At 37.4% G+C, this 27,659-nt stretch overlaps 1 protein-coding gene across 1 annotated transcript in view; it reads right to left on the bottom strand.

Moving 5' to 3' along the window:
* The window catches only part of LOC107712922 (calcitonin gene-related peptide type 1 receptor-like), a 54,715-nt gene that overhangs the window by 18,638 nt on the left and 8,418 nt on the right, over positions 1–27,659 (bottom strand). The window contains exons 2-9 of the mRNA XM_016518324.1: positions 7,185–7,250; positions 4,951–5,113; positions 3,976–4,083; positions 3,070–3,173; positions 2,265–2,433; positions 2,032–2,142; positions 1,593–1,705; positions 230–321 (exon numbers count right to left, since the gene is read on the bottom strand). Coding sequence (XP_016373810.1) covers positions 230–321; positions 1,593–1,705; positions 2,032–2,142; positions 2,265–2,433; positions 3,070–3,173; positions 3,976–4,083; positions 4,951–5,113; positions 7,185–7,229 — 905 coding nt within the window. The 5' untranslated portion in view covers positions 7,230–7,250. The remainder of the gene's footprint in view (positions 1–229; positions 322–1,592; positions 1,706–2,031; positions 2,143–2,264; positions 2,434–3,069; positions 3,174–3,975; positions 4,084–4,950; positions 5,114–7,184; positions 7,251–27,659) is intronic.

The raw sequence follows: 27,659 nt of genomic DNA, 5'->3' as shown, positions 1-27,659 counted from the left end.
CAGCAATCTTCCGCTACACCATCATCGTCAACAGCTCTAACAAATGACAAACTGTTTGAGAATAGACAACACACAGCCCTGCCAAAAACAAGTAAACAACTTGAGCAACCTATCATCAAGAGGCTTATTGATCGGTCTGAAGTAACTGCAACTATGCAGCAGATATTTCAAGGTTTCTTCAAGTCATATGGGTGGAGGCAGTCAAGGGAAAATGTACCTGTAAACTCACCTGAAATAAAAGAAAATGGCCAGCGAAATGAGAAGGGACACTATAGAAAGAGCATGGCCCACAATCGCCATGTAATACAAAATATACGCCATCTGAAATGAGAAAAATAATGTTAAGGTTAATCTCCAAGACTTTTTACCATGTTCTCTTGAGATTCACTTCACGGTTTTAATTTTTTTGGGTTCAAGAGACTCATAATGAGAACCAAATCTAAAAATAATAATAGCAATTTTGAAGTTCACCTTTTATATTCAAATTTATTCTTGCAATTCATTATTCAGTACTTTTATATTAAGAATAGTCCTAAAATAAAAAAAGGCTCTAAAATAGCTTATAAAAGCTTATAATAGCTTATAAAAGATCAAAACAGTTTATATACAGAATGTACACCAGTTAAAGAATTATATCAGATAAAAATTTATTTGTCTCTGAAACTGCAATTAAATTATTCATACAGGGTGTTTAAAGTGTATTATTATCACATTAATATTCTGTTTATAATCAGTTCTCACAAGATTAGAAAAGTATCAACCTGTATATTTTATAGTATATTTTTCAAGGTATTAAACATAACATGATAAAAGATTATATAATCATATTTTTCAAAAGTGTTATATTGAACAGCAAGTTTCAAGCAACAAGGATGAAACGTCAAAGTAGTAAGAAGGCTTAAAAGTAGCAAATCTCAATTTGAAAGTGCAAATCTCAATTTATTGTGCCTTTTTTATGAACCCCAGTCAATTTCATCTGGTCTGATAGAGTGAAGTACTTTATTTGAGCTTGTCTGAGCTGACATTTTCCCTGCTCTCCCTCTCTCTATCTCTCACAGTTTGTAAAGCCGCAGTTGTACAGCACTGAAACCATTATGTTATGAATAATTTTCAGAGCCACTGTCCTCCAGAAAAGCTGTTTAGTTAAACATAAACTGCCTTGTGTAGACCTTCCTCTTCACTTCCACTGAGTCTGAAAGAAACACTCAAATCCAACATGCCCTTCAGGAACAGTATGTCGACCAGTCTGCGCTGTATATATCATATTTATGCTTTTGTAGTATGTTTGTCCAGAAATGTTGATCTGCTAATCATTTGTCCTTTTTTTCTTGTGAAATATTTATATACGCATTTTAGAAACCAACAGCTAGTAAACTCTCTGCAATAGCAGATAATCTGCTAAACTGTAATTCAGCCCTACATGTTTAAACACATGGACTAAATCACAGAAAAGAAAGTCTTTATATTGAAAATCTTGCACTCTAACATGTGTAGGAGTTTATTTTCATAACATCTGACCATTTAATTCAGAGATATTCATAACACAATAAAATGTTCATTTAAGACAGGTGCAGAATTTAAAGATGACCTACCTTGAGCTTGTCCTTGGTGTGAGCAATGCAGAGGGTGTAGTTGGACCATGTCCTGTTTGTCTCAGGGTGCCTGAACCAGTTTCCTGTCTCATCACAATACTTGGTGACCTTTTCTAAATAAACAAGGATAAAGATGTGAGAATAAGAGCCTTTATAAAAAATTAATAAAAAGCATTTAGCTTTTAAAATAACCCTGGTAATAAGAAGGCTCAGCACTTTGAAAATGCTTTAGTAGACTTTCAAAAATTAATCTGTGTTTTATATGCAAGTCAGGTTTTAACGTATCCTTCAAAAACCCTTTCAGAATCCTTTAAGAATTGGGGTGGTGTAGACTAGTACAGTGGTTCTAAACTGGTTTTGCTTCAGGATACAGACCTAGAATTGTAAAAACATTATTGTTTTTTTTTTTTTACCTAAATAACAAATGAATGAATTGTACCAGTGGAGTCAAAGTCAGGGAAGTAATTGGGGCAGTTTTGTGATGTGTACATTCCTGCTGGTGTGTCGTCCCAGCATAGCCATCCATCCCATGTGCGGTTGCAGTATGGACCTAAAAGACAAGCACACAAACAATCAGGGCCAATTCCACCATGCAATTGCTCTTTGCTCTTTGCGCTATGAGTTTCTGATGATTCAATCTAAAACCTCTTCTGAGGCTCTCTGTTTTCACACCTGATTTGTTATATGGCTGGTCTCTATTCATTTTCTCAAAGCATTTATATTGACCATCGATGATCTTCTTCCGCTCCTCCACTTTCTGAGTCACTACGGGGCTGACCTGACTCTCAGCGGTAGGATCCATCTCCGTCTCGGTCTCTAAAAAGCCATGAACTGGTAACGTCTGAAAAAGAAGGCATTTGTTTTTGAGAATAAACATTCAGAAGTATCTGAATATAGGCCTATTGGATAATTGGGGGTCTAGTGCCAAAGTATCTGTCGTTTCTCTATCTTTTTGCTGAGAGTCTATGGCAGTCCATAAAATTGTATTTAAAGAAATATATATTTCCATATATGTGTGTACATACTGCATGAGTAAATATATGTTCAGTATATTTGTACACATGCAGTACCATATCTTATCACATGTACATCTATATATTATAAAGTGTATTACTGAATATAAAATTGCATACATTGTGATATATAAGTAAATATATTGTCACATATTTTTCAATACACGAAAGCAGCAATTCTTTGTGTATTATTCCATATATTGTAATAAATTTACACAATATATTATTCTGTATATTTTCTAATATACTGTTATATCATTTCATATATTGATCATTCATATTTTAGGAAATATATTTTCTTATATATTATAAATTCATAGGCATGATGCGCTGAAAGTATCATATCAATTACCTATTGATTCAAAGTTATAAGCAACTGTATTTATTTATTCTTAGGGCAATTTAACCCAATTTTATTGGCATGACCAAACAAATGTACAGCTCATTAGTATGCTATATTTTACCTTTATTTTCTCCTTTGAGAATGTGAGACAGTGGGACCAGGTCTTATTGATGGATGAACTGTGTACCCAGTTGCCAGATTCATCACAGTATTTGGTTACTTTTTCTGCAGAGAAAAAGAGGTTTAGTGTAATGACTTAAGCTTAAGTGTTCCAGTGATTAACTCCAGCCTTCGGCCTCTGGAATTAATCAATCTGTGTGTTAGAACAAACACAGTGAGCTGAGTCCCAGACAGAGAGATCTCTATCAGCAAACAGCGAAGAATATCAGTATAAAATGATATCCTTAGCTCAGCATTGCTGTGGTCACTGCTTCATTTCACTAACATTTAGAATCAGGAAAAAAAATGTCATAAATGTTTGATATGAAACTTTGTCCTGTAGCAAAGATCCTTTCCCCTTAGAACGACTCCACATGTCAGCTAATAAATAGTTTTTGCGCTTCTAAATAAAAGCTCATATGAATGTTTCCAGACAGTCTGAGATGGTGATTTCATCACCTCTGTTTGATTATAGGACTTCACTTATCGTCACAGTAGCTTGCTGCTCATGCTTTGGAATCCATTCTTTAGAGTAGTGGTTTTCAAACCTCTCCATGAAGTACCCCCCAGCACTGCACATTTTGTATGTCTCCCTATATCTGACACACCCACTTCAGGTCTTGCAGTCTCCACTAATGAGCTGATGAGTTGAATCAGGTGTGATAGATGAGGGAGACATACAAATTGTGCAGGGCTGGGGGTACTCCAGGACAGGTTTGAGAACCACTGCTTTAGAGCATCATTTTATGTTTCATAATAGGCAGACCGACGACATGTAACAGATGTCATGTCTGCTGTAGAATCTCAATGATTTGCAGTGTCTGGAGCGCTCTGGTCTGGATTGACAATCCAGATATGATCGTCTTACCCAAGGGGTCAAAGCTGGGGTAGTCTGGGCAGTTCTGTGAAACGAAAGTTCCAGCTGGGGTTTCATCCCAACAGAGCAAGCCATCCCAGAATCTGCTGCAGAACGAACCTATAAAAGTTTAATAGACATCTTAAAGAGGTAATTTTATGAGGAATTGAATGTTCCTTGATCTTTTGAGATACAAGAGTTCATTGAACAGTGAAAACGTACTAGTTGTTAAAAACTAGTTTATATTTGAGAGTGTCCCTGATTATTTGAGTCTGATCCTGTCACATTTCAACACATATTGTTTTGTGATCCTGTCACTACAAAGGCTTTGTAAAGAGGTTGTTGTTGAAAGATGGGGTAGTTTAAACTTATATTGGACTCAACAACAAACTCACAGCTGTGAATAATTCCAGCATAGTGCTGTAAGCCACTACGCATCCATATTTTAATTTCTAAGGATCAGATAGAAGGTGGAAAATGGTCATTATTACTATTTTTGAGGCAAAAAACTATATAAGTGGACCTTAATGGGAAAAAATATATCATATGACCCGTTTAAAGGTATTATTTCTGCACCCCTAGTGGCACCAAAAATGAAGTTCCCCAAAAACAAAAACCCATCTTTCATTGGTAGATCAAACAGGTAGTCCCGCCCCAAGCTCACACCACTTGTTGAGTCAGTGGTGCATTGTGGGTCGCTCAAACAGACTAATGTTGAAAGTGCCACAGAAGCACAGTGTATGGGGTAATCAACCAGTGAATTATCTCTGCACATTAAACTGAGATAGGAGAAAGTACTTTAACATCTAAAAACCTTAACACACATCCACTTTCAAGATAAACCTTTATTGTTTTTCTGATCACCTTGTGATAGCTTTCAGCCATTTAGTGTTCCACTAACAGCCTTGGCACTTAACAAGGTTATGAAAAGAGTAAAAGCATCATTGTCTCTCATTCAGATGAAAATGAATTAAAAAATAAAACTACCTGTTTTATTATGGGATCCATCTCGACCCAGAAGCTCCAGACATTTGTACTGAGACTGAGTCATGATCAGTCTCTCTCCCTCCATTGCCACCATGACAGGAGTAAAGGATAAGTCAGCGGTGGGCTCTGCTTTCGTCTCTGTTGTTCCAGCCTTTGTTACACTCTGCAAAGAGAGATGAACTTGAGCACAGCAGCAGGGCTGGGCTAAATCCAATTTTTAAGAACTGGCTCCCTTTCAATTTATGAGTTGGAATTTTAATTGTATTGCCCAAATTCAAATTTAAATGGGAATGACAGGCAGAGGACGTTACTGAACTGCTATTCAAAAATATTCAGCATAGTCACACACAGGTTTTGGAACAAAATATGAATAATTACATAATGACTTTTTGACTAAATATAGATAAATACATTTATTCACTGATATGTAGAAAACTATTTAGATTAAAATTTTTATTTGATTAAAATGTAATTAAATTATTATTATTAGCATCCTATGAAATTATGTGTTCTTTAACCTTGGTAAACTAATTTAAGAAGTTAATTTAAATAATTTCATTAATGAAAATATGAACACTGACTATTATCTAATGTTTCGAGGAATAATCCATTTGTTGTGTGTATGATAACATGTTTATGGGTAAATCAATGTATGATATAAATCTACACTTATTGCAATTATATGATTTTTTTTTTATTTCATTATTTTTTCTTCCCTAAATTCCCTTCCCTTCCCTGTTTGTTGCCTCAATTCAAATTCAATTCAAACTCAGGAATTAGACTGGGATTTAAAAGCCATTCTCCATTCATTTCTGAATGGCACACAACCACTGCAAAAACACCATAAACACACCACAGTACTTTCCCCCCCTTGCGACCTCATATGCATAACTACTTGATTCTGAGGACATTTTAAAAGGTATGATTTCACACATAAGAACTGGCCACATACATTTCTCTGCTCATATCAGTATTATAAAGATAATAAATTATTCTCAGCCATTGGAGCTTTTCTAGCAAAGAGTTACAAGGATAAAGCTTCACCCACAAAGACGGGTTTGTTATCAAAATTCGAAGCGCATCTCTAACCATTGGTATGAGTCATCTTACAGTTCAATGGGAAGTCAAAGAGCCAATTCAAAAGTACTTTACTTTTTTCCCCTTTTAGACACCTCACAGTAATGAATTCTACATTCATTTATGACTGAATCTTTGATGTCTTTGTGCAAAGATGTTAATTTGGGCAGATCCTCTCAAACCCAACTTCCCATTAATGCCCTTAAACATATTGAGAAAATTCTGTGGCAGCTTCTTTAGTGTTGTGTGTCTGTCTTACCTGCACACAATAATGCATTTACAACACCAAATTCATCTGTGAGGTTTCTGATGTCCCATGTAGCAGTTTAGCAGCCGTACATATGATGTCACTCCAAACTTTGAAGTAAATGACGTCATACATACGACCACCAGGCCACCACCCAAGTCAGGAAAATCATTTGTCCTTCAATAGAAACTGAATGTCAAGAATGGATAATATCATGTTTCAGGAACTTTTAACTTTAAGTCCTATAGAAAAAAAATATGGTACTTTAATTTATCAAACTTTTTAGACTCGTATTTACACCCATTAATACCAATCCACACGCTTGCTCTCAGTTTGTGTTGTTTATTCTAGCTTTTATTAAATACCATTTCCCATTTTACTTTTAAATGTGATGTGCTATTCTGCAAGCTTATTACTATTCCACTAAGTTAGATTTATATGCAGTCATGGGAAAGTAGTTTCAAGGTCAAAAAAAAAGAGAGGACTTAGACATATTAATGTACACATACAATTATCAAAGTATGCTATTGGCTTGTTTGTGACTACAGTTGCAGTTTTAACATAGTGCTTATGTACTACATGCAGAGGGCTTCATATGCTCCCATTTCATCATTCTGACACAGAGCCAGCTGCTCTGATACCAGCATTGATGGAACTCTGTGGAGCCACCATTTCATGCCTCAGGGGTTCTGTGGGTTTTCAGGTCACCTCCGCTTGTAATTACCAAACTGGAGCAATTAGTGAGTAATGGATTTTTTTACTGGACAGTTTTGGGGTGGGGGTGGGGTAATCAGGAGAGAAATCATCTAATGACAGTTTACGAAAAAATACAAAATACTTTAGTGGCCACAAGTATATAAATATGCATCAAGTTGAATAAACAATAAATGTGATTTTACATTCCACTCACCAAGATAAATGATGTCAAAAGCCATAGGGTCTCTTGCCAACCCATGCTCTCAGATCCTGACTTTATCTGTAAACACAAAAAAAACATTTAATAATAATACTCTAATGAGAGTTAGTAGACATGTAGGTGCAATCAGGGCCGTTTCTAGGCATAGGCGAGCTAGGCGGTCATAGGGATTTCACCTAGGGCGTCAAATTGGCTAGAAACGGCCCTGGGTGCAATGTTACTTATAGTCAACAGAATGTGTTAAAGGCACCATCAAAATAAAGTGAAACCGAATCACTTACAATACATTAATGAGGGTAAATCATTTTTACAGTTTGACTTAAACCATATTATTTTGTAGTTCCTTATAACATTACCAGCCATTGCTGAGTAATTCAGTTTTATGTACTTGCCAAAGTCATTGTATCCTCTCATTTGGCTCTTGGCGACTGTTAATTTTGGACCCTGAGTATGATATATCAAAGCTAGACTCTGGCTGCTTTTATTAGCCCAGTGTCGTGTACTATTGTAATAAGTTGTAGGTCAAACAGTCTCTGCCAACATACCAACAACAATATGCTATCCCATGCCGACAGTTTAACAACTGTATTCTCTACTCTGTCAGCACTTTATCAACAGAAAATGCTATCACAATAAAGCAGGGGGGTGAGGAAGAGAAAAACACATTAGAAACGGTAAATCATTTCATTGTCACCGTGATGCATGTTATGTGTCTTCAGTTCAGTGGCTAAGATCATAATTGAAATTCCTTCCGCTTCTTTTTCTCATGCAATTCAAAACTTGCTTGCTCTACTGTGTAACTAGGTTTCAGAATGTTTGCTCTCAACACCTCTCTTCAGATCACAGTGGGGGTATTTCACTGATAGACAGACAGACAGATACCAGGTATAGCTACTGAATCTCTGGATCCACTCAGCTGTGTTGACATTACCTCAGATTAACAGCAGCCAAGTCTCCACAGACTGCCCTGGTGTACATGTTGTTTGAGTGATGATTTATTGGGATGTGGAGTGTATGTACCGCCTCAGGCCTCTTACTATGTTCTGCCACAACACATATCACATTCAAAGAAGAAAAGTTGCCATATTTAGTTGTTAAAAAGCAGCATGCAGGCAGGGCTGGACTAGGGCTAAAATTTGGCCTTGGACAAATCCAGCCCATTTAACCCACAAGTTCACCCGTGAATGTTTTTGCTGGGGATAGGGCCTTAAAATGGCGTACATAAATTAATAAATAAAAAAGGACAGAAACAAATAATGATAGGTATTATTTAATGTACTGCAAATACAGTTAAAAGACTTAATATTGCATTTTTGTTACATAGACATGCACTTGACAGTAAAGCACTGATTTTGAGCTAGGATATTGTAAAGTTACTGCTATTAAATTCTCTCTTCTGTGAAAGAAATTTTGAAGAATGATGGTAACCAAACCATTTTGGTTACCATTGACTTCTATAATATAATAAATAAATAAATAAATAATTTCAATGTTCCACAGAAAGAAAGTGATACAGATTTGGAATGACAGTAACATTGTTTAAGAGTTAACACCTCATTTATGTAAGACACTGACAGGCCTATTTATAATTCATCAAGCTCTAATTGAATTAACATTTTACTTCAATTAAAATTCATTAGAACGATTAAAAAGTTTTATTATTACCTATTAACTATTAAAGAGCAGGTCATATGGTATTTGAAAGTGTCCTAATATTGTGTTGGAGTCCCCTACAACAGGTTTAAATGCATCTAAGGTCAGAAAACATTGTAATTTTCTCAGAACATACATTTATTATTAGAATAATTTTTCAATGATTTCAAAACGATTCGTTCGAAGCAGTTCTGAGCTTAAGGTCTGTAAACTCCTCCCTTCCATCAGCCTACTCTGCTCTGAATGGTCAGCTGGCCAAGTCTGTTGTGATTGGTCTTTCCGTATACAATGCATGTCGGAAACGAAACACCAATTACCATAATACATATTTTGCTCCGGAGGGTTACTTGTAAACAAAGATGCTATAAGGTTACAAAAATGGCATCGATATTACCTTATCAATCTGAGTCCGAGGATGATACCGATGCTCAACTGGAAATTCCATCGCAAGCACAACTTGATCAGGACGTTTCTCAGTGGTAAGTTTAAACTTTGTATGTGGTACTTTACATGATGTGACAGCAGTTTTATTGCATTCATTATTATTATTATTTACTTATTTGAGGTGCACGTGTGGGAACTGTGTTAGAATGCCCAGTGAGGTTGAAAATACAGCGTCTTCTTGACATGATGTAAACACACTGACTAGCGGAAGTGTTTGTGGGCAGGTCAGACTCAGCAAGGGATTATGCAAATGTGTTATCTTGTGACATATATAGGTAACAGGCAGAAGATTCGAAAATATGACGACTCGTTAAGGCAGTTCAGAGTCGACTCTTTCTTTTGATTTATCATGCACTTTTTTGATTAACAACTTTGCACACAGTTTACATTGAAGGATAGCTACGTTACAAACTGCAAAAATATATATTTTTCGAAAACTCATATGACCTGCTCTTTAATAAGATCATAGTCACAGTAAAACCATGTTACTTGTTATCATGGATATGGTTTATACAATAAATAAATAACAATAGACTAATATCTATAGAATTTAGAATAAAAAATTGTGTAAACAAATGCAGAAATTATGAAAACAACATCTATGAAAGTGATTTATATTCCCCAATCTTTAATATAAGTAATAACAGCAACATTTTATGTATAACACAAAACTGTATAACACCAAAGTCAAATTTGAATGGATCAAGCGACTTTCGCAGTTTATCACTTGATAAAGCTGCAGAAGCAGAGCGTATGTTCGGTCTGCTTTCGCGCACGGCTGGTTTATGCACAGTTTTTCACACCTTTTGCAGTTACCGATGTGCTGCAATTTAAAAACAGTGCCTTACATAGGGGAGGGGGGAGATCTCCTTTTGCCAACCGGCCCACCAAGAAAGTCCCGGTTCTCCCTATGGCCAGTACATGCATGCATGCATGCAGGTAATAGTACGGTTCTAATGTAGGGCTGTCCAAATTAACAAATTAAATAAACCATCCTTGTGAGGGTATTTGGTAGCACATGCACTTACATACACGCAGCCCACAAGTACCTAGCAGACCATGCATTTCTCAGTAAATGGGGTAAGACATTGTTTACAGGTCATTTATTTTTAATAGTTCATAATAGTTTTAATTCAGTTATAACTGAAGCTATTTCCTGTGAGTTTAATGCAGGTTTGTTTATGCGTGAGACAAGTAGTCGCTGTTGCATAAATCTGTTTCCTTCTAGTGTCAATATATAGATATGCAGATGTATTTCCGCTTTGAGTGTCATCCACACAATCTGCAGAGCCCAATAATTGCACATTATTTAGCTTTCTCTCCTTAAAAGAAATGAAATAGCCCTATTCTGATGTGACAAAATGCCCCAAAAAATTAATTATGAACACGTCTCCATCAGTGAATACTGTCTAGTTGGCAAATAAAAGAGGTGGAAATATAGAAAGATGGAGAGATAGAGCACACAGTTCTGTTCAGCATGCCAGATGGCTGTAGTCAGTGGCACCAGGGAAAGAGGAAGAAATCAGACTTGCTTAATCGTTGTTTCCCAGAGTGCAGGAGGTCGGGTGTTTTTTAAATGCCTGCCAGTATCTGGATGGAACTTAGCCAAGACAGGAAAAGGACATTGAGGCTGAGAATGGATCCCAGTCTCTTCATGTCCATATAAGTTCTGGTTATTAGCCAAGGTAATTAATGTTCCTCTGTGAGGATGAATTAAAGCTTTTCTTCATTAAAACTCATCATGTTTGCCAATAGGCTGGTTATTCCCTAAGGAAGCACCAGACTGAAGACTCAAAAGTTACTTTGGAAGTAAGATCTGGATTTTAAAAATGGATGCTGAATTCGTAACCAAGACTAGACATTATTCATGCATGTTTTTTTTTTTTTTCAGAATGAAAGATCCAAGAGGGCAGTCATTATTCCCTGAAAGGCTTTCAGAAATATTAGTAATGTTTGTTTTGAAAAATGACTTTTAATCCTTTGGTGACTGCAAAACTCAAATCCTCTGTGACTACTTCCTTAAAACTTGAGGCTTAGTGAGGACTGATATGCGATTAACCAATAATTTTTTACATAATCTCTGGCATACTTCATTCTAATTGAGGGTTTCTGCTTTGAAATCTTTTTTTTATAATGACCACAATACTTTATATTTGACCCTTTCCTTTGGCAACCGCTGTAGTGTGCTAGTTTCAGGTCTCATGTTGCACTACAAAGTTTTTCTTTTTACAAAATACTAGTTTGCATGTAAATATGTTTATATACTTATGCAGGAATGTTAAAAGATAAATGAGGAAAATGCTGTACTTTACAAACTCATTTCATCAGCATCTTTGCACACTAAAAAAAACTGGTGTAGGATTTACTGTACTTTAAAACAGTTTTCACTAAGAAATTGCAAAATTTACAGTATTTTAGTATGTACTCCAATAATCTTTTTGTTTACAACTCTGAAAAAAAATATTTTTAGTGTATTCCTAGTCAGTGTAGCTCATCCACTGTGACGGCTTTTTTGATCCTAAAAACTTCTAAATTATACAGCACAGTATTGAAAAAAAAACTTTACATTAAAACTTATTGTATCAAAATGATTCATTTCAAACAATATATCAGTATATCACACTATATCAAAACATACAGATTTTTAATACAGATTTTTCTGAAGGAAATGTACGCAGTGCTTGTCTGTGTAAAATTCACCTATGTAATGTTATAGGTTGGTTAAATTTGGTTAAGGGTATAATTAATTTACCCCAAATTTAGCGTTGTTGAGCAATATGCAAAATAGATGAACAGGATGAACGTACTGTTTGTAAAATTCCTTTAGGGACAGTATCATTTACAGAGACCGCCAAATTGGTCGAGAGTTTTCATGTATTTAAGTTCATTCTTGTAAGCTGTGGGGGTTTCAGAAGGCCCATCGGGTGTTTTATTAAATCTTATTATTAAATCTTATTCATTAAAGCTGACAGCTGACTGTATATATACCCAGGATAACTAAACCACCTCACTTCATTTGACTTATTTCCTCTTTCACTTTACTACTGTTAAGAGTTTCTCATCCTAAATGTGCAATGACAAAAATCATCCAACATAATGAAAAGTGAGGCTGAAAGGAAAGCAGAACAAGGCTCCTTTCAACTTTTCTAGACCCTCCATTGGGATTGTTCCTACAAAAATAGTCCCCTTCTACAAACTAGATAGATTTGGGGAGAAGACAAGTATGATCAACATCAATATCCTCTCCCATTTACTAAAATAAGGCATAAGTGAATTGTGAGCCATTACAGTCAACCGTGACAGAGCACCTCAGTGTGGCTAAAGCACACTGTTATGAACGTTTAGTGCTATTGTGAAATGCTGTCATGATGCCAGGGCTTTCAAATCCAACGGCATGCAAACTCAAGGCTGTTTCTTCCATGTGCCATTAGGCCAGCAATTTTTCCGAGCTTTCCTGAGAGCCTCATTTGTGCTCTCAAAATCTGACCTTGTACCATGCATCAGGTCAAAAAAGAGAAAAATATCTAACCTTCTGAAGTACAGCTGAAACACAAGCAGATGAGGGCATCTAGGGTATTTTGGTATATGAGAGGCACTACATTCTGACTCATTAACCTGGCTAATTCTGTCACTGAGTGAGATCCCCCTGTACAGCAATAAGCCATTAGCTGGCTTTAATAGGCGTCATATTTATATAGCGCCAAAATGGACTGGAGTGATATCAAACAAGAGGACAGGAAAATGCACTCTGAGGGATATCTATAATTCAGAGAGCACTTAAAATACTGTGGTACTGCTGCGTACTCTGCTCTTCTCAGATTAGGCTCTTAGGGCTGCAAGCAGTAATGTGAATCAAGTGTAGACACAGGTACAGGTATGGTGTTGTGGTTTTCCTGTACTCTTTAATGCTGCTCAATGCTAGCACTAGGGGGTTGTTGAACTGTACAGCTGCTCTTTGAGGAAACTGTTGGTTGGTGTTTCTTGAAAATCCTGATTAGCAATGTTCTGAGATTTGTATATATGTAAGGGTGAAATCTGTCAGCTGTCCATTACACTTTAAAAAAGATTTTTCATTGTCATAAATATAACAAAGTTTATTGGAGTATGTTTTACAAAAAAATACAATTTCAGTCTTTCTACTTCAAAATTTCACATTCGATGTGTTACCCGCCGTTCCATTATAATTACTTGTGGCATTTCCGAGTGAAAATTGTGGGAAAGTAAAACAATTTTCAGTGTAAAGTATGTCTGCAAATGAAATGAAATTCCAATTGTAATAATTCTAGGACTGTCAATCACATTTTGATGCTTTGCAGCCTGAAATAAAGACACACAGTTTTTGTTTTATCCAGTTTTACTTACTCAGTGCAACTTATAACATCCAAGTGAAAGATGTGTCCATCTTCATCTGTCTGCAAAGCAACAAAATGTGATTATTTTAAAGGGGGGGGGGATTATTTTCTATACCCACTATAGATAGATAGATAGATAGATAGGGGTCACGACTAACATGTTAACTTTTTTAACACTTTTTTATAATTAATCATATTAATTTAACTTTCAAGTAAGTTCAGATAACACAGAACATATTGTATTTATTTATTTATTTATTAAATTTCACATTCTATAAAGAATAATCAGAGTAACCATTCCAGTGTGACTTTGAGAATTTCTCATCATTCTCTAACCAGCAGTTTTTCACCTGTAATGTTTGCAGGCAATTCACACCCTGTCAAAGCGATATAACTCAATGGCATGTGATGACACACAATAAACATCATATAAGATAACTAAGGTATCTTATGACCTTGTCCTCAGCCTCCCCTTAGGATAGGAGACCATTAAGATAAGTCCTCTATGGATGTTTAAATTCCATATGCGTGCTGCACAACATACCTCTTTACACGGCAAGATTGATGCCTTCAGTTTCCCACATGTGTATATTGACTAGCGATTATTCTGTTAAAAACTCCATCATCAAACAGACTCTGCCATGTCTGTGCTTCCACACAATTTAACCTTCAAAGTGCAGCTGTGTGATTTTAGTGAAGGGAAGTCATGCACCTCTTCCCAGGCTCAGCCAGCACCTCCTGATTCATGGGTGTTTATATATACAGTATTTATCTTCTCCAAGTCAAGCCCTCTGTTGTGACGAGGTGTGTTAGCACTTAATCCATCTTGGCCATCAAGATTGGAGCCAGCCAAGTGCCACATGCGCTCCAGCTGTTCTTGACACAAACCCAACAGCAGGCATTCACAGACACTGGCCAGGTGCGACTGGCAGTAAAACTAAACAGAAATAAAATGATATGGAGAAGGGAGACCGCATGGACTGTCAGCTCTCAAGTGTAAACAGAAATAGACAAAAATGTATGTACAGTTGTGGTATATGGATGGAATAGAATAGAATTTACAACGAATGGAATAAGATGTAGGGTAGCATTAAGTAAATAAAAGTGGTATTACACATCTTTTTATTAAACAGTAGGGGAGAACATTTAACTGTTCATGAAGTAGTTAGTGAGCCTGCACTGTAAAAAAAATCCGTAAAATTTACGGTAGAAAACCGGCAGCTGTGGTTGCCGGAATTTTACCGTAAAAAATACGGTAGCAACGTTTTAGGTTTTACGGTTTTAACTTAAATTTACAGTTAAATACCGTAATTTCATTAACTGATAAAATTTTATTATATACCAACCTATTGAAGTACTAAAATCTGTTTTGTACCTTTGTAATACACTGATAACCACCAAATCCAGGTGGTGATGAGAAAGTCACATGATGAAACAAAGCCCATCACAAGCAGCTTTTAGATAATAACATATATAGAAGGTGCACAGTGTCATTCACACAAACACCAAACACCATCATGGTAACACACATGAAACTGAAATAATGCAATAAACATTAATTTAACAACATTAGGTGTAACACACAACCCTAATATACAAAACTGATAAGAAAAAACTAAAAAGAAACATAGTTATTTCAACAAAAAAACATCAAATTTGAAATGTAACGCAGGGAATTCTGGGAATGTCAATTTACGGTTATTCAATGAAAATTATACGGTCTTTTTCACTTCCAAAAACGATATATTACCGTAAAATTAATGTCCAATACATGTAATGTCCAATACAGTTTTTCACCGTATATAGTAGGGGAATTTACCGTTAACCATTTAACAGGATTTTACTGTAGCATTTTTACAGTCTTTTACCGTTAAATTAACGGTCATTTTTTACAGTGTGGCAGTCCTGCTGTTTGGTGCTCTGTAGCGTTGGCCAGATGGTAAGAGTTCAAAAAGGAGATGGCTTGGATGTGAGGGATCCAGAGTGATTTTTTGAGCCCTTTTCCTCACTCTGAATCCTTTCAGCAGTCTGAACCATCCTCTGTAGACTTCTAATGTCTGATTTTGTAGCTGAGCCAAACCAAACAGGAGGGTGTTCTCCTGAAGTCCACGATCATCTCCACTGTTTTGAGCGTGTTCAGCTCCAGGTTGTTGTGACTGCAGCAGACAGCCAGCTGCTCAACCTCACTTCTATATGCAGACCCATCACCATCCTGGATGAGGCTGATGACTGTAGTGTCGTCTGCAAACTTCAGGAGCTTGACAGAGTGGTCAGTAGAGGTGCAGTCGTTGGTGCAAAGGGAGAAGAGCAGTGGGGAGAGCACACAACCCTGGGGGGCACCAGTGCTGATGGTGCGGCTGTTTGACATGAATTTCCCAATCTCACTAGCTGTTGCCTATCTGTCAGAAAGCTGCTGATCCATTGACAGATAGAGTTAGGAATTCATATTCAGAATTTGTGCTCTGCATTTAACCCATCCAAGTGCACACACAGTAGTGAACACACACACCGTGAAAAAGTGCCAGCGGCATAGCAGAGTGCGCCACTCAGTTGACACATCATCCACTGACCTTTTTACTCAATAAGCAAACTGCAGGGGGTCCAATAAGCATCCAGTGATGTCCTTCAGATAAGCAAACACCAGTCTCTCAAACGACTTCATGACCACAGATGTTAGGGCAACAGGTCTGTAGTCATAAAGTCCTGTGATTTTGGGTTTCTTTGGAATGGGGATGATGGTTGGGCATTTGAAGCAGGCAGGGACTTCGCACAGCTCCAGTGATCTGTTGAAGATCTGTGAAAAGATGGAGGCCAGCTGGTCAGCACAGGTTTTCAGACAGGCTGGTGAGACATCATCTGGGCCTGGAGATTTTCTTCTCTTCTGTTTCCTGAAGACCTGATGCACATTATCTGCACTGATCGGAAGTGCAGGAGGGGGGGGGGTTTGCTGGAGGTGTTAATAGTTGTGTAGAGAAATGGTCAGAGCAGCTGTGGGGTGTGAGATTGGGAGTTTCAAATGTGCAGTAAAATTCATTCAGGTCTTCAGTAAGTTGTTGATTCGCCTCAGGTATGGCGTCTTGTAGTTTGTGATGTCGTTCAGGCCTTTCCACACTGAAGCAGGGTCGTCTTCTGAAAACTGGGTTTCCAGCTTTTTAAAGTAGCTCCTCTTAGCCACTCTGATCTCCTTTGTCAGTGTGTTCCAGGCCTGATTGTACAAGATTCTGTCCCCACTTCTGTAGGCATCCTCTTTGGCCTGAAGTTGTCTGAGTTTTGCTGTGAACCATGGTTTGTCATTGTTGTATGTTAAATAATTCCTGGTGGGAATGCACATATCTTCACAGAAACTGATATATGATGTATGATAGCTTATAAATCCCGTTCTGCTTCATTAGTCCATCTTTTTACAGTCCTTATTACAGGTTTAGCTGATTTCAGTTCCTGCCTGTAGGTCGGTATAATATGAACCAGACAGTGATCAGAGAGCCCCAGAGCTGCCCGTGGAACAGAGTGATATGCATCCTTTATTGTGGTGTAACAGTGGACCAGAATATTGCTGTCTCTGGTAGGATATGTATACGTGCTGTCTGTATTTTGGCAGTTCTCGGGAGAGATTTGCTTTATTAAAGTCACCAAGAATGATTATAATAGAGTCCGGGTGTTGTTGTTGTTCTGTGATTGTGATCTGATCAGCCAGCTGTTGTAATGCTGTGTTCATGCACGCTAGCGGAGGAATGTAAACACAAGAATGAACGAGGAAAACTCTTGTGGCGAATAGAACAGCTTATAGTTGATGAAAAGTGCTTCTAGTTTAGGATTCGGGACAGCACATCATATTCAACGCTGTTACATCTGTACACCACCTTTTGTTGATGTAGACACATGTCCCACCACCACGCGCCTGCTCGCTTCCCACGCTTGCGCGTCTTAAAACGCGCTACCAGCGCAGCTGCTCCACCAACTACATTGTTCAGCAAAACGTCCGAGTAATCAAAAACTGGTAGACCATTGTGTGGTGTGTACTGCCGAATGTTCAGCAGTTCATCCCAGGTAAAACTTACTGTGTTTGAAAAACAACAGACAGGAAAAACTAGCAAAAACATTAAAACAACTGAAGAGCTCCACAACGAGGCAGCCATACGTGAAGCAGCCATGTTGGTTTCAGACAATAGTAGTGGTGTCCCAATTCTTAGGGGAATATTTTCACCCCTACCCCTTGACACTCTGTTTCAAGGGACAAGGGGAAGGGGTAAACGGAGGGGTAGGGGAAGGGGAAGGGGTATAAAATAGAATTGGGATTGGGCCTAAATCCTTCACAACTGTGAATTAGATTTGTACGTTATTTTCAGGGCCAGTTCTAGTCATTTGGAGGCCCTAGGCAAAATTCATGTTGGACGCCCCACACGCCCAATAAAAAGCACTTGAAACAAATATGATTCCTAATCATTAATTTATACAACATTTCACTTTAAATTTTGTATATTTTTACTTATACAGTACCGGTCAAAAATTTGGACACATTACTATTTTTTATGTTTTTTGAAAGAAGTCTCTTATGCTCATCAAGCCTGCATTTATTTGATCAAAAAACAGAAAAAACAAATAATTAAATTTAAAATAATGTTTTTCTATTTTACTATACTTATAGTACTGAAAGCTGAATTTTCATTAGTCAATACTCGTTTTCACTGTCACATGATTCTTCAGAAATCATTCGAATATGCTGATTTATTATCAATGTTGGAAACAGTTGTGCTGCTTAAAATTTATTTTATAACCTGTGATACTTTGTTCAGGATTTTTTGATTATTAAAAAGTTGTTTTAAAAAATATAAATCATTTATAACAATATAAGTCTTTACTATCACTTTTTATCAACTTACATCCTTGCTGCATATTACTGTTGTTGTTGTTTTTTTGTTTTTTTTTCTGAATATCACTTCAGTAAATGAACATCAGTGCTTTTATCATTTTTTCCTAGCTGGGTATGGGCAGGATTTTCCACTCCCATTTAATCAACATTGGCTACAGATATTGTCATATTATTAATATTAATAATATGATATTATGTATTGAATTGTTACCTTAAATATGCACTATATACACAAATCAAGTGGAAGTGAAAGAGACGGCTATGGAAGTTGCCACTCGGTTCACCGCCCTAGCTCACCTGGATCTCCCGTTCGTGGAGTATGCGTGGGAGTTCTGCGGGATCTCCTCGAGTACGGCGTTAGACGACGCAACGCTCAACTCGCTGTTCTGGATCGGGGCTAATTACCATCGCCCCGTGGACCTCCCAGACACCACTGGACTAAGCTGGAGGGAAGGGATCCTACGGTGTCTGGAGAGTGTCCGGCCCTGATCCAGAACCAGCTCGCCGTCAAGCCCGCCGGCCGCCGCTGACTCAGCGCTCTTGGACATGGCGCTACCTCCAGAGTTCTCGGCTCCTATCCTCACACCAGAATCCGCTCCAGAAAGTTCTCCTCCGTCTCCGCTGGTCCCGTCCTGCTCTCCATCGTCCCCTGATTCCCCCGAGTTAGCCAGCCCTGCACCTCCAGAGCGCCCTCCAGTGCCCGCTCCTCCAGAGCGCCCTCCAGTGCCCGCTCCTCCAGAGTGCCCTCAAGTGCTTGCTCCTCCAGAGCGCCCTCAAGTGTCCGCTCCTCCAGAGCGCCCCCCAGAATTCCTAATTTTCCATATGCCCGTGGCCGTGGTGGCCGAGCCGGCTAAGGTCACGGAGGATCCGCCATGGCTTCCTGAGTCCCCTGATCCGCCATGGTCTCCTGGACTGCCTGATCCGCCATGGCCTCCTGAGTCCCCTGCTCCGCCATGGTCTCCTGGACTGCCTGATCCGCCATGGCTTCCTGAGTCCCCTGATCCGCCATGGTCTCCTGGACTGCCTGATCCGCCATGGCCTCCTGAGTACCCTGATCCGCCATGGCCTCCTGAGTCCCCTGCTCCGCCATGGCAACCTGAACTGCCTGCTCCGCCATGGCTCCTGGAGATCCCTGATCCGCCCTGGAGGCTCTCCTTGTCTCCGCCCTGTTCCAGTCCTGCACCAGCCTCCAGGGCGCCCACCCCCATAATGTCACGTGTATGTTCCTGTTTAGTTCCTGTTTGTCCTTATTTGGTCCTTCCAGTTCCTGTCCCCATTTAGTTCTATTAGTTCCAGGTGTTTCTCATTATTAGTTACCCTCCTCAGCTGTCTGCCCCTCGTTATCTGCTCTATTTGAGTCCTAGCCCGTTCTGTTCTCCCTTGTCTGGAATTGTTCATGTCTACTTTTGCTACGTGTGTTTTCCTGTTTCCTTGGATATTATTAAAGACTGTATGTTTGAATTGGACTCTGCATCTCCTCGTTCCTCGCTCCGTGCTCCTCACAGTAGCAGCCCGTGACAACACACATCTGAGGTGCTTTTTTTTTTAACCATGAAAAAATTTTCTAGTGTGTTTGTTTTTTGACTTTGAATGCAGACTTCTTTGCTTTTACTTTTGTAGCTATTTTGCTAGTCAGCTCCCGACAAGATGTCATACGCGCAAATTCAAAGTAATGGGTCTGGGGGCGTCAACAGCGCTCGCGCTCTTTTAAACTTGTAATAAACCGGTGAATCACCTGCACAGAAATAACGCTGAACAACAGAACAAGTTTATATTTAGAATACATTGCAATCTCTCCAAAATAGATGATGACAACTTACCCGCTTTGAAAAGGCAACATTATTTGGTTTAATTGCAGGTGAGTGATAATTAAATTATATCCAATGAACAATGAGTATTTTGCTGCCAGTCTTGACTAGTGGACTAGAGTATAGGGGATGTTATGGTTATGGAGGCCCCACCTCAAAGCCTGAGGCTCTAGGCAACTGCCTGCTCTGCCTATAGGTAGCGCCGGCCCTGATTATTTTTCACAGTAAAGGTTGTAAAGAATGTAATACAGGATTAAATTATAAAACTCTCTCTTTAGTTTTTCACATTAAATGTCTGCCTGTGGGAATCTAACAGTTTATAGAATCAAGAACAATGAGAGATACTATATTCATTTAAATCTATAAATGAGTTCTCTATGAGCTCTCTAAATTAACTATGTCCCAAATGACATACTATAAACTATGCACTTACATTATGCACTTATACTATGTATTTTCAATGGTGGAGCACAAAATTAGTCTATAAAATGACTGTTACCCATCAGCTAGAATAACATTCGAAACAACAGCACCAATTCGTATTCCTGATATCAGGTTGCGCTGCTACACATTTATTTAATATTGTCTAATCAACTAAAGTTGGATCCATTTTAGTTAGAGATTTTACTGACTTGATTAATGTGACCTCAAAACAGTGGTGAAGTTAATGCTTTTTTTCTCAAAGCAATTAATACTTTTATTCAGCAAGGAAGTATTAAATTGATCAAAAATGTTATTATGAAATGTATGTTATGTTATAAAAAATTATTTTTCACATAAATAGAAATAGAATAGACTTTCACAAAAACAACTGTTTTCAATATTGATGATAATAGGAAATGTTTCTTAAGCAGCAAATCAAAATATTATAATATTTTCTGAAGGATCATGTGACACTAAAGACTGGAGTAATGGTGCTGAAAATTCAGCTTTGCATCACAGGAATAAATTGCATTTTAAAATCTATTGAATCAGAAAACAGTTATTTCAAAATGTAATAATATTTCACAATATTGAAGTTTTTACTGTATTGTTCATCAAACAAATACAGTCTTATGGCGCTTTTCCACTGCATGGTACTGCACGGTACGAGCGGATCCAGCGAGAGCTTGATGGGGCGACGCGGAATGAAAAAGTTTTTTTTAGGAGTCGTGGTAGTAGAGGCGGCGCAACTATAACGACATGTGAATAATCCCGCCCTCTCTAAAGCGGTACTGAACTGCAGTGGAAACGCAAACCGTGCCGTACTGAGCCGTGCCGAGCCTAGTCGTACCACGCAGTGGAAAAGCGCCATTAGTGAGCATAAGACACTTCTTTCAAAAACATTGTACAATTTTATCAACCCCAAACTTTTGAACAGTATATCTATTAAAAATACCTGATAGTACTGTATGTTAAACTTGATTCTTTACAACAAAGGCAATCATGCAGATAATGAAAGAATTTAAGTGAATCATAAATTAAAAATGATTAATCAGATGATTAAATGTTTAAACAGAAAATATGTTACGTTAGGAATAATTATTTAAATAATAATAAATTAATTATTATGAATACAGTCATTAATCTTTTTATTAATTCTTTTCATTCAATAAAACAGAACAGGACTTCCCCAGGCTTTTTTCAATTCAAACTCAGTATGCCCCAAACACATAATCCTGACCTCCTCAGTGCACTGATATCATGTTAAAGTCAACTGGCTAGACCAAATTAAGAGATAACCTTGACTCATAGTTTGTTGAGGTTTGAGAGTGAGAAAACATTGTGTCTAGCAGATAAACTAGTGATATGCCAGCACCCATCGATGAGAGATCTACAATTTATCTCTAGCAAAATGGGAAGGTGGCTCATCCTCCTCTTCAATTCATGCCTTTTGACCTTCCTCAGAGAACCCTTGATTTTTATCTCAATTGCTGTGACCTCTCTGTTCACAGCAGCAAAAAGCAGCGACACAGAGAACAGAGCTATGGAGCTGTTACTAGGCCGCCCAAATGCCAGGCTGTCAAGGGGAGAAAATAAGAGCGGGCGTGAAGCACTTTTGCAGAGTCAGGATAAATTTCAAGGCATTTTTATCCGAGATGGCATACTGTGAGCTCATGCATTTTCCTCTTCCTTAGAAAACATGGGAGTGGGCTTGCCTCTGGTACCATAAACTCATTTAAACTCTGGGGGAACATAAAGTAGGACTTAAGTTTCTTAGGGCACTGTTTCCTGCAGAGGCAGACATTCTCAGAAGAACATTTCCTATCTCATAGCTCAAAAAAGAAGCAAAGCGAGAAGCAGTCACAGTTTAAACAACAGCTGTTAGCCATACTTGGGTTTCCAGTGTGATTTTGAATCATCTCACATCATCCCCATAGGGCTCTTTTTTTGATGCATTTCGCCATAATGTGCTTCTATAAACATTTCACTGTAGAGTGGAGAACCATAAAGGTCACAAAAAAACGTTTTTATTATAAAATGAGAAAGTGATTGTGAAAGTGAAACTTAAAATGCCACTTTATTCACCTTTTAATAAGAGTAAACTGCTCTTTTAGCCCATTCAGGTTTGAATCAAATTGCAATTTATTTCCTGAATTCTCATGTTAACAAAAATATGAAATCTAAAAATGTTTTGCTAACGTTCCCAGTGAGTTATGTTATTTCTGAATGTTCTCTGAACATTCTGAAAGGAATGTTTTAAAATGTTTTTATTGCTTATATACTGTACAAATAAACATCCCATTTTATCATTTTGAATGTTCTGAATGTTCAGAAACAAGTAGTAACATTTAAAAATGTTAGACAAACATCCAACGAAAACGTTTCAGAAACATGTTCCATGAATGATGTATAAATAATGTTTTTGTCCTAAAGTTTTTAGAACATTATTAAAGACCTGACAACTCTGAACAAACATTCTATTACAGTTACTGGAAGAACATTTGTTCATAACGGAGAGAAACTTGCCATAATGTTAGCCAACGTTCTGAGAATGTTCTCTGTAAGTCATGTTAATGGTTTGACCATAGGCGGAAATCCTGGGGGGTCTGAGGGTTGTCCCCCCGAAAAATATGATTAAAAACCATGCTGTGTAATTGTAAATAACAATGATTTATACTTTAAATAATTGTGTTAGTAGTAAAACAACACAAACGGGGCAAAAATGCGTTTTAAGTTTGGAAACATTTTGAGTCTCCCCCTCCCTTGTCTCACAGTGATGATTTTCTCTTTAATACAGATGATGCCAATGTATTTTTCGATAAGTCCACTATGTTAGCAATAATAACGTTACCTGCTTGACAGATAGTAATGTCTAAAACAGACACGACCACAACAGCTTGAAGTTGTCTACACTGGATGCGACAAAGTGGCTGTTGCAAAGAGCTTGGACTACGCAGAAATAGTACAGGGAATCCATTTACTGTCCAGGATTTGTCGTGTCATGTTGTGCTGCATCCAGTGTAGGCAATATCAGTGATTGTAATGGGCTTTATTGTTGCTTCTCGCCGCACCGCTCGCATTCAGTGTAAACAAAACACTACAACTAACACGGCGATAAGCCTGCATAATATAAAGCAGTGACTATAGCCTAATAACATCATAATTTTATTTGTTACAGAATCATTTCTTTTATATGGGGAAACTTTTTCACAATAACAGTCATTATGTTTACAGTTAAGTTCAAATTTCAGTGTATTGGCTTTTATTGTGAAAGTGAAATTGACTGTAAACTATTTCAAAGACATTGCAATAAATAAATGGCTTTGAAGAAGAATATTTTGGTCAATTTAGTCAGCTTTTTCATTGAACCAGAGAAAAACTCTGAGGCAAATTTTATGGTGCTGTATGACAACTGTAAAATCAGTTGTGATCGTTGTTAATTGTTTTGACAGTATTTATCTTAGATTAGAGACTTATGTATAATATGTATGCAAATCCATATGTCCCGAAATACTCTTATTTAATTAACAAAAAATTTGAATATGTATATGTTTTATCACAAAACTTGAGTTGTACTAATGAATGGCATCTGTTGGGTGACATGTTGAATTTGTTGAATGTGTTGGCATTGTAGAAAGTGAACGTTTTAAAAGTGAAGCATTTCTGTAAATTCAGTAAATTCAATATCCTGTCCAACTAATGAACTGAAATGGAGCCAGTTCTTAATTCTCAATTCTGAATTTGCCTAACTCAGTCTGGGAATAATATACATTTTAATTCAGGCACCTGAGATGGGAAACATTTTGTGAAGATGAGCTAATTTTTCTGAACCTGTTGTCATGGCTGAACCTAGAAAACGGTTCACCTGCACTCATTTATGTCTTACTGACTTGATTTCACATTTGATCATCGTAATCAGGCATTTTGAGCCGCTCTGTAAATGAAGTTGACCCATTTATATTGCTATGCCCCATGTAGCCCCATCTGGCAGACTGTGAAATATTAAGTAACATTTCTCTGTCAGAGTCTGAGACCACTCTGGGTGAGCTGCAATGCAAACAAAAGAGAATTAAACTTTGATTATCTAAGTGGCGCAATCTCACATTTCTGACAGTTTTGACATTTTCACTGACCTTAACAGGTTTCCATTTGATACAATGGCTTCTATTTCTGTTTCTCTGCAGATTTTTGCATAGATATGCACAGTTTTAAGAGCAGGGCTGACAGACGGCATTTTATCTGGCATGTCCTCTTTCTCCGTTTCTGAGTATTTATTCTGTCATTTTCATCCAGTTTCCTAGAATTTTCTTTCATTTCAGCTGTCAGGAAAAAATATCTGTCTTTTTGTTTTCCAGACTTATTCTGGAATAACTGGATTCTCAGGATTTTGAGTGACACCTTGTGTAATTTTTAACACTTTTTCCTGATTTTATTTCAAAACTTACAAAAAACGCATATAGAGGAAAGAAAGACAAGCTATAACTTTATTACTGAGAAGGTCAAACATGTTTACTTTAATAGCTTTGGAAACAGCATGGACACTGTCCTGCTCCAGGTGATTAAACTGACTGCAAGATATATAGAAATATGGAATATGAGTAACATTGGCTGAATAAAGACCGTCATTGTGCACATAGGTACAAAAACCCCAAAGTAATCCCAACACTAAATCTGTACAGAGGTGTTTAAAAAGTTAAATTGGCAATGAACATGGTTTGATTAATGGAACAAACATTACCTTTTAAATCAGATAATGGGGCACGAATGACAAAATAGCTTTCCGGGAGCAGACAGACAAGGCATATAGCTTCACGCAGTATCCAGAAACCATACTCTACCTCCTGTGGGTTTAAATCTATAATGTACAAAACCGCAAAAAATAAAGTCGAAAGCAGTTCTAATCTTGTTTGTGACTTTCATTAAATGTCATGGTGTAAAAGTGCACATACTGTAGGTACAAAACGCTATCTCATATGCTAATTTCTAGGGGGCTGTCTAACAGATATGAATGGGGAAAAAAGAGAGACCATTGGCAGGAATCTTTAGGAACTGAGTGTTCATTATACCACTGCTTTGCTGGCTCATGTAAATCAGTTTACAAGCAAAGCTTTTATATGTATAATACACTTAATCAGAGCAGCCAATGCAAATTGGGATTCTTCCATCATAGGGGTATTTATACTTAGTCACTGTTTTTTTCTTTCTTTCTCTGATCGGATAAAACAAATGCATCTTGTCATTTGGCCACATACATGTACATGAACTTTACTCCTCCCAAATGGATGAGACAGATGGCGCAGCCAAAAAAGGGGGTTGCCATATGGGCCAAAAAGAGCCCTAAAAAGAACACTTTGCTGTCCAGCATGAGAATCGTCACTGCATTGAACATAGGCGAAATATAGATAAATCATAGGGGATTTTTATCTGTTTGCAGAGACACATTTATGTGGTATTTTGAAATGTGTACACCCAAAACGACCCTAATGTTCTTCTGGTCTTGCTATGAAACACAACATCCCTAATTTAGCAGTAGTCACACAACATTGGCCCTGTTAACACCTTTGGTTTACTAAACCAAAAGTGATTTTAATAGTCTTATTCATGCACTCTTTCATTTAAATTTATATTTCTAATAGAAGGAAATATAGATTGAATGCAATATTGAAAAATTATGTAATCATGTTATATCTAATTAATGCAGTCATGTTATGCTGAATTTTCACCACATTTATTTATATAAATCCTTTTTATTTTTTATCAACAGCCAACTATGACGTTAAATATGAAGCCTGCACAGCTGTGCCTTTCTTTTCCTGCTGAGAAAATGTACAGCTTGTTCTTCAGAGAGTCTTAACACAACTGACAGCAACGCAATGGAGGAAGAGCTTTAAACAAAAGACTGAATTCTGAATTGCCCCACTTTTAAGAAATTAGTGTGTGAAAAAAAAACTTTAGCTCAACCATCTGTACTGTAAGTATTTTGAGCTCATTTCTGTCAATCCCACACATAAAGAATAAACTTATAACTGTTTTGTCCTGTTTTGTTTAAAACTGATTAAATGTGTTTTCGTTTGTCAATGTTCTGATATTCTGATAATGGTCTGTGCAGATTATGTAAAGACTAAAATTCCTATTCAGACACTATAAATACACGTTACTCTGTTTTTCCACACTGAGAATCGAGCAGCCAGGAAAAGTTTTGATCACCACATGAAAAGACTTCCTGTCTGTGACTTGGCATTGAAAATGACACATGGAAATGTTTGATTTAAGCTGCGTCCCAAATGACATACTATATACTATGCACTTATACACTATGTACTCAACCATGTAGTGTATGAATTATATAAGGTTATTTTGTCATTCATAAATGGAGTCTGATAGCCCCTCCCCCTTCAATACGTAATTAAAGCTGCGACAGTTGAGTGCATGAAGTGTTCAACATTCCACACTTCGTTTTTTCGGTTATTATATAAGTGCATCATCCGGGTATTTAAAGTGCACTTTTTCTTTTTGGAATTTTCAGTGTGAACACACTACTCACACTATTTATACAACAAAACGTCATAGAATAGTGCATAGAATAGCGCAAGTTTTAAAATACTTGTGTATGTGGGGAACAGCGTCTGGTGCTGGAATGAATAAATAATGTAATATATAAATAGAATTGTGGAAATATAAGTAATTCAGTACCATTTGGAAGAGATAAAAAATAAAGAAATCTTTACTTGGGAGCGGTACCAATGTATAAGGGTATCTGCTAGGCTGCTATAGTCATGTTAGACTTAATGCTGACACAAATATAACTCAGTATTACTCAAAATAAGCATTTTTTCATAATGTTTATACAAATGATTAAAACTTCTGATAAACTGTACAGAAATGTACATGCACATTCTTTGTATGATTTTAATATGCC

The sequence above is a fragment of the Sinocyclocheilus rhinocerous genome, unplaced genomic scaffold (assembly GCF_001515625.1).
Source record: "Sinocyclocheilus rhinocerous isolate Xijiao unplaced genomic scaffold, SAMN03320098_v1.1 scaffold3131, whole genome shotgun sequence".
Lineage (NCBI taxonomy): Eukaryota > Metazoa > Chordata > Actinopteri > Cypriniformes > Cyprinidae > Sinocyclocheilus > Sinocyclocheilus rhinocerous.
Note: the sequence above shows the minus strand (reverse complement) of the source record. Positions and strands in the feature narration are given on the sequence as shown.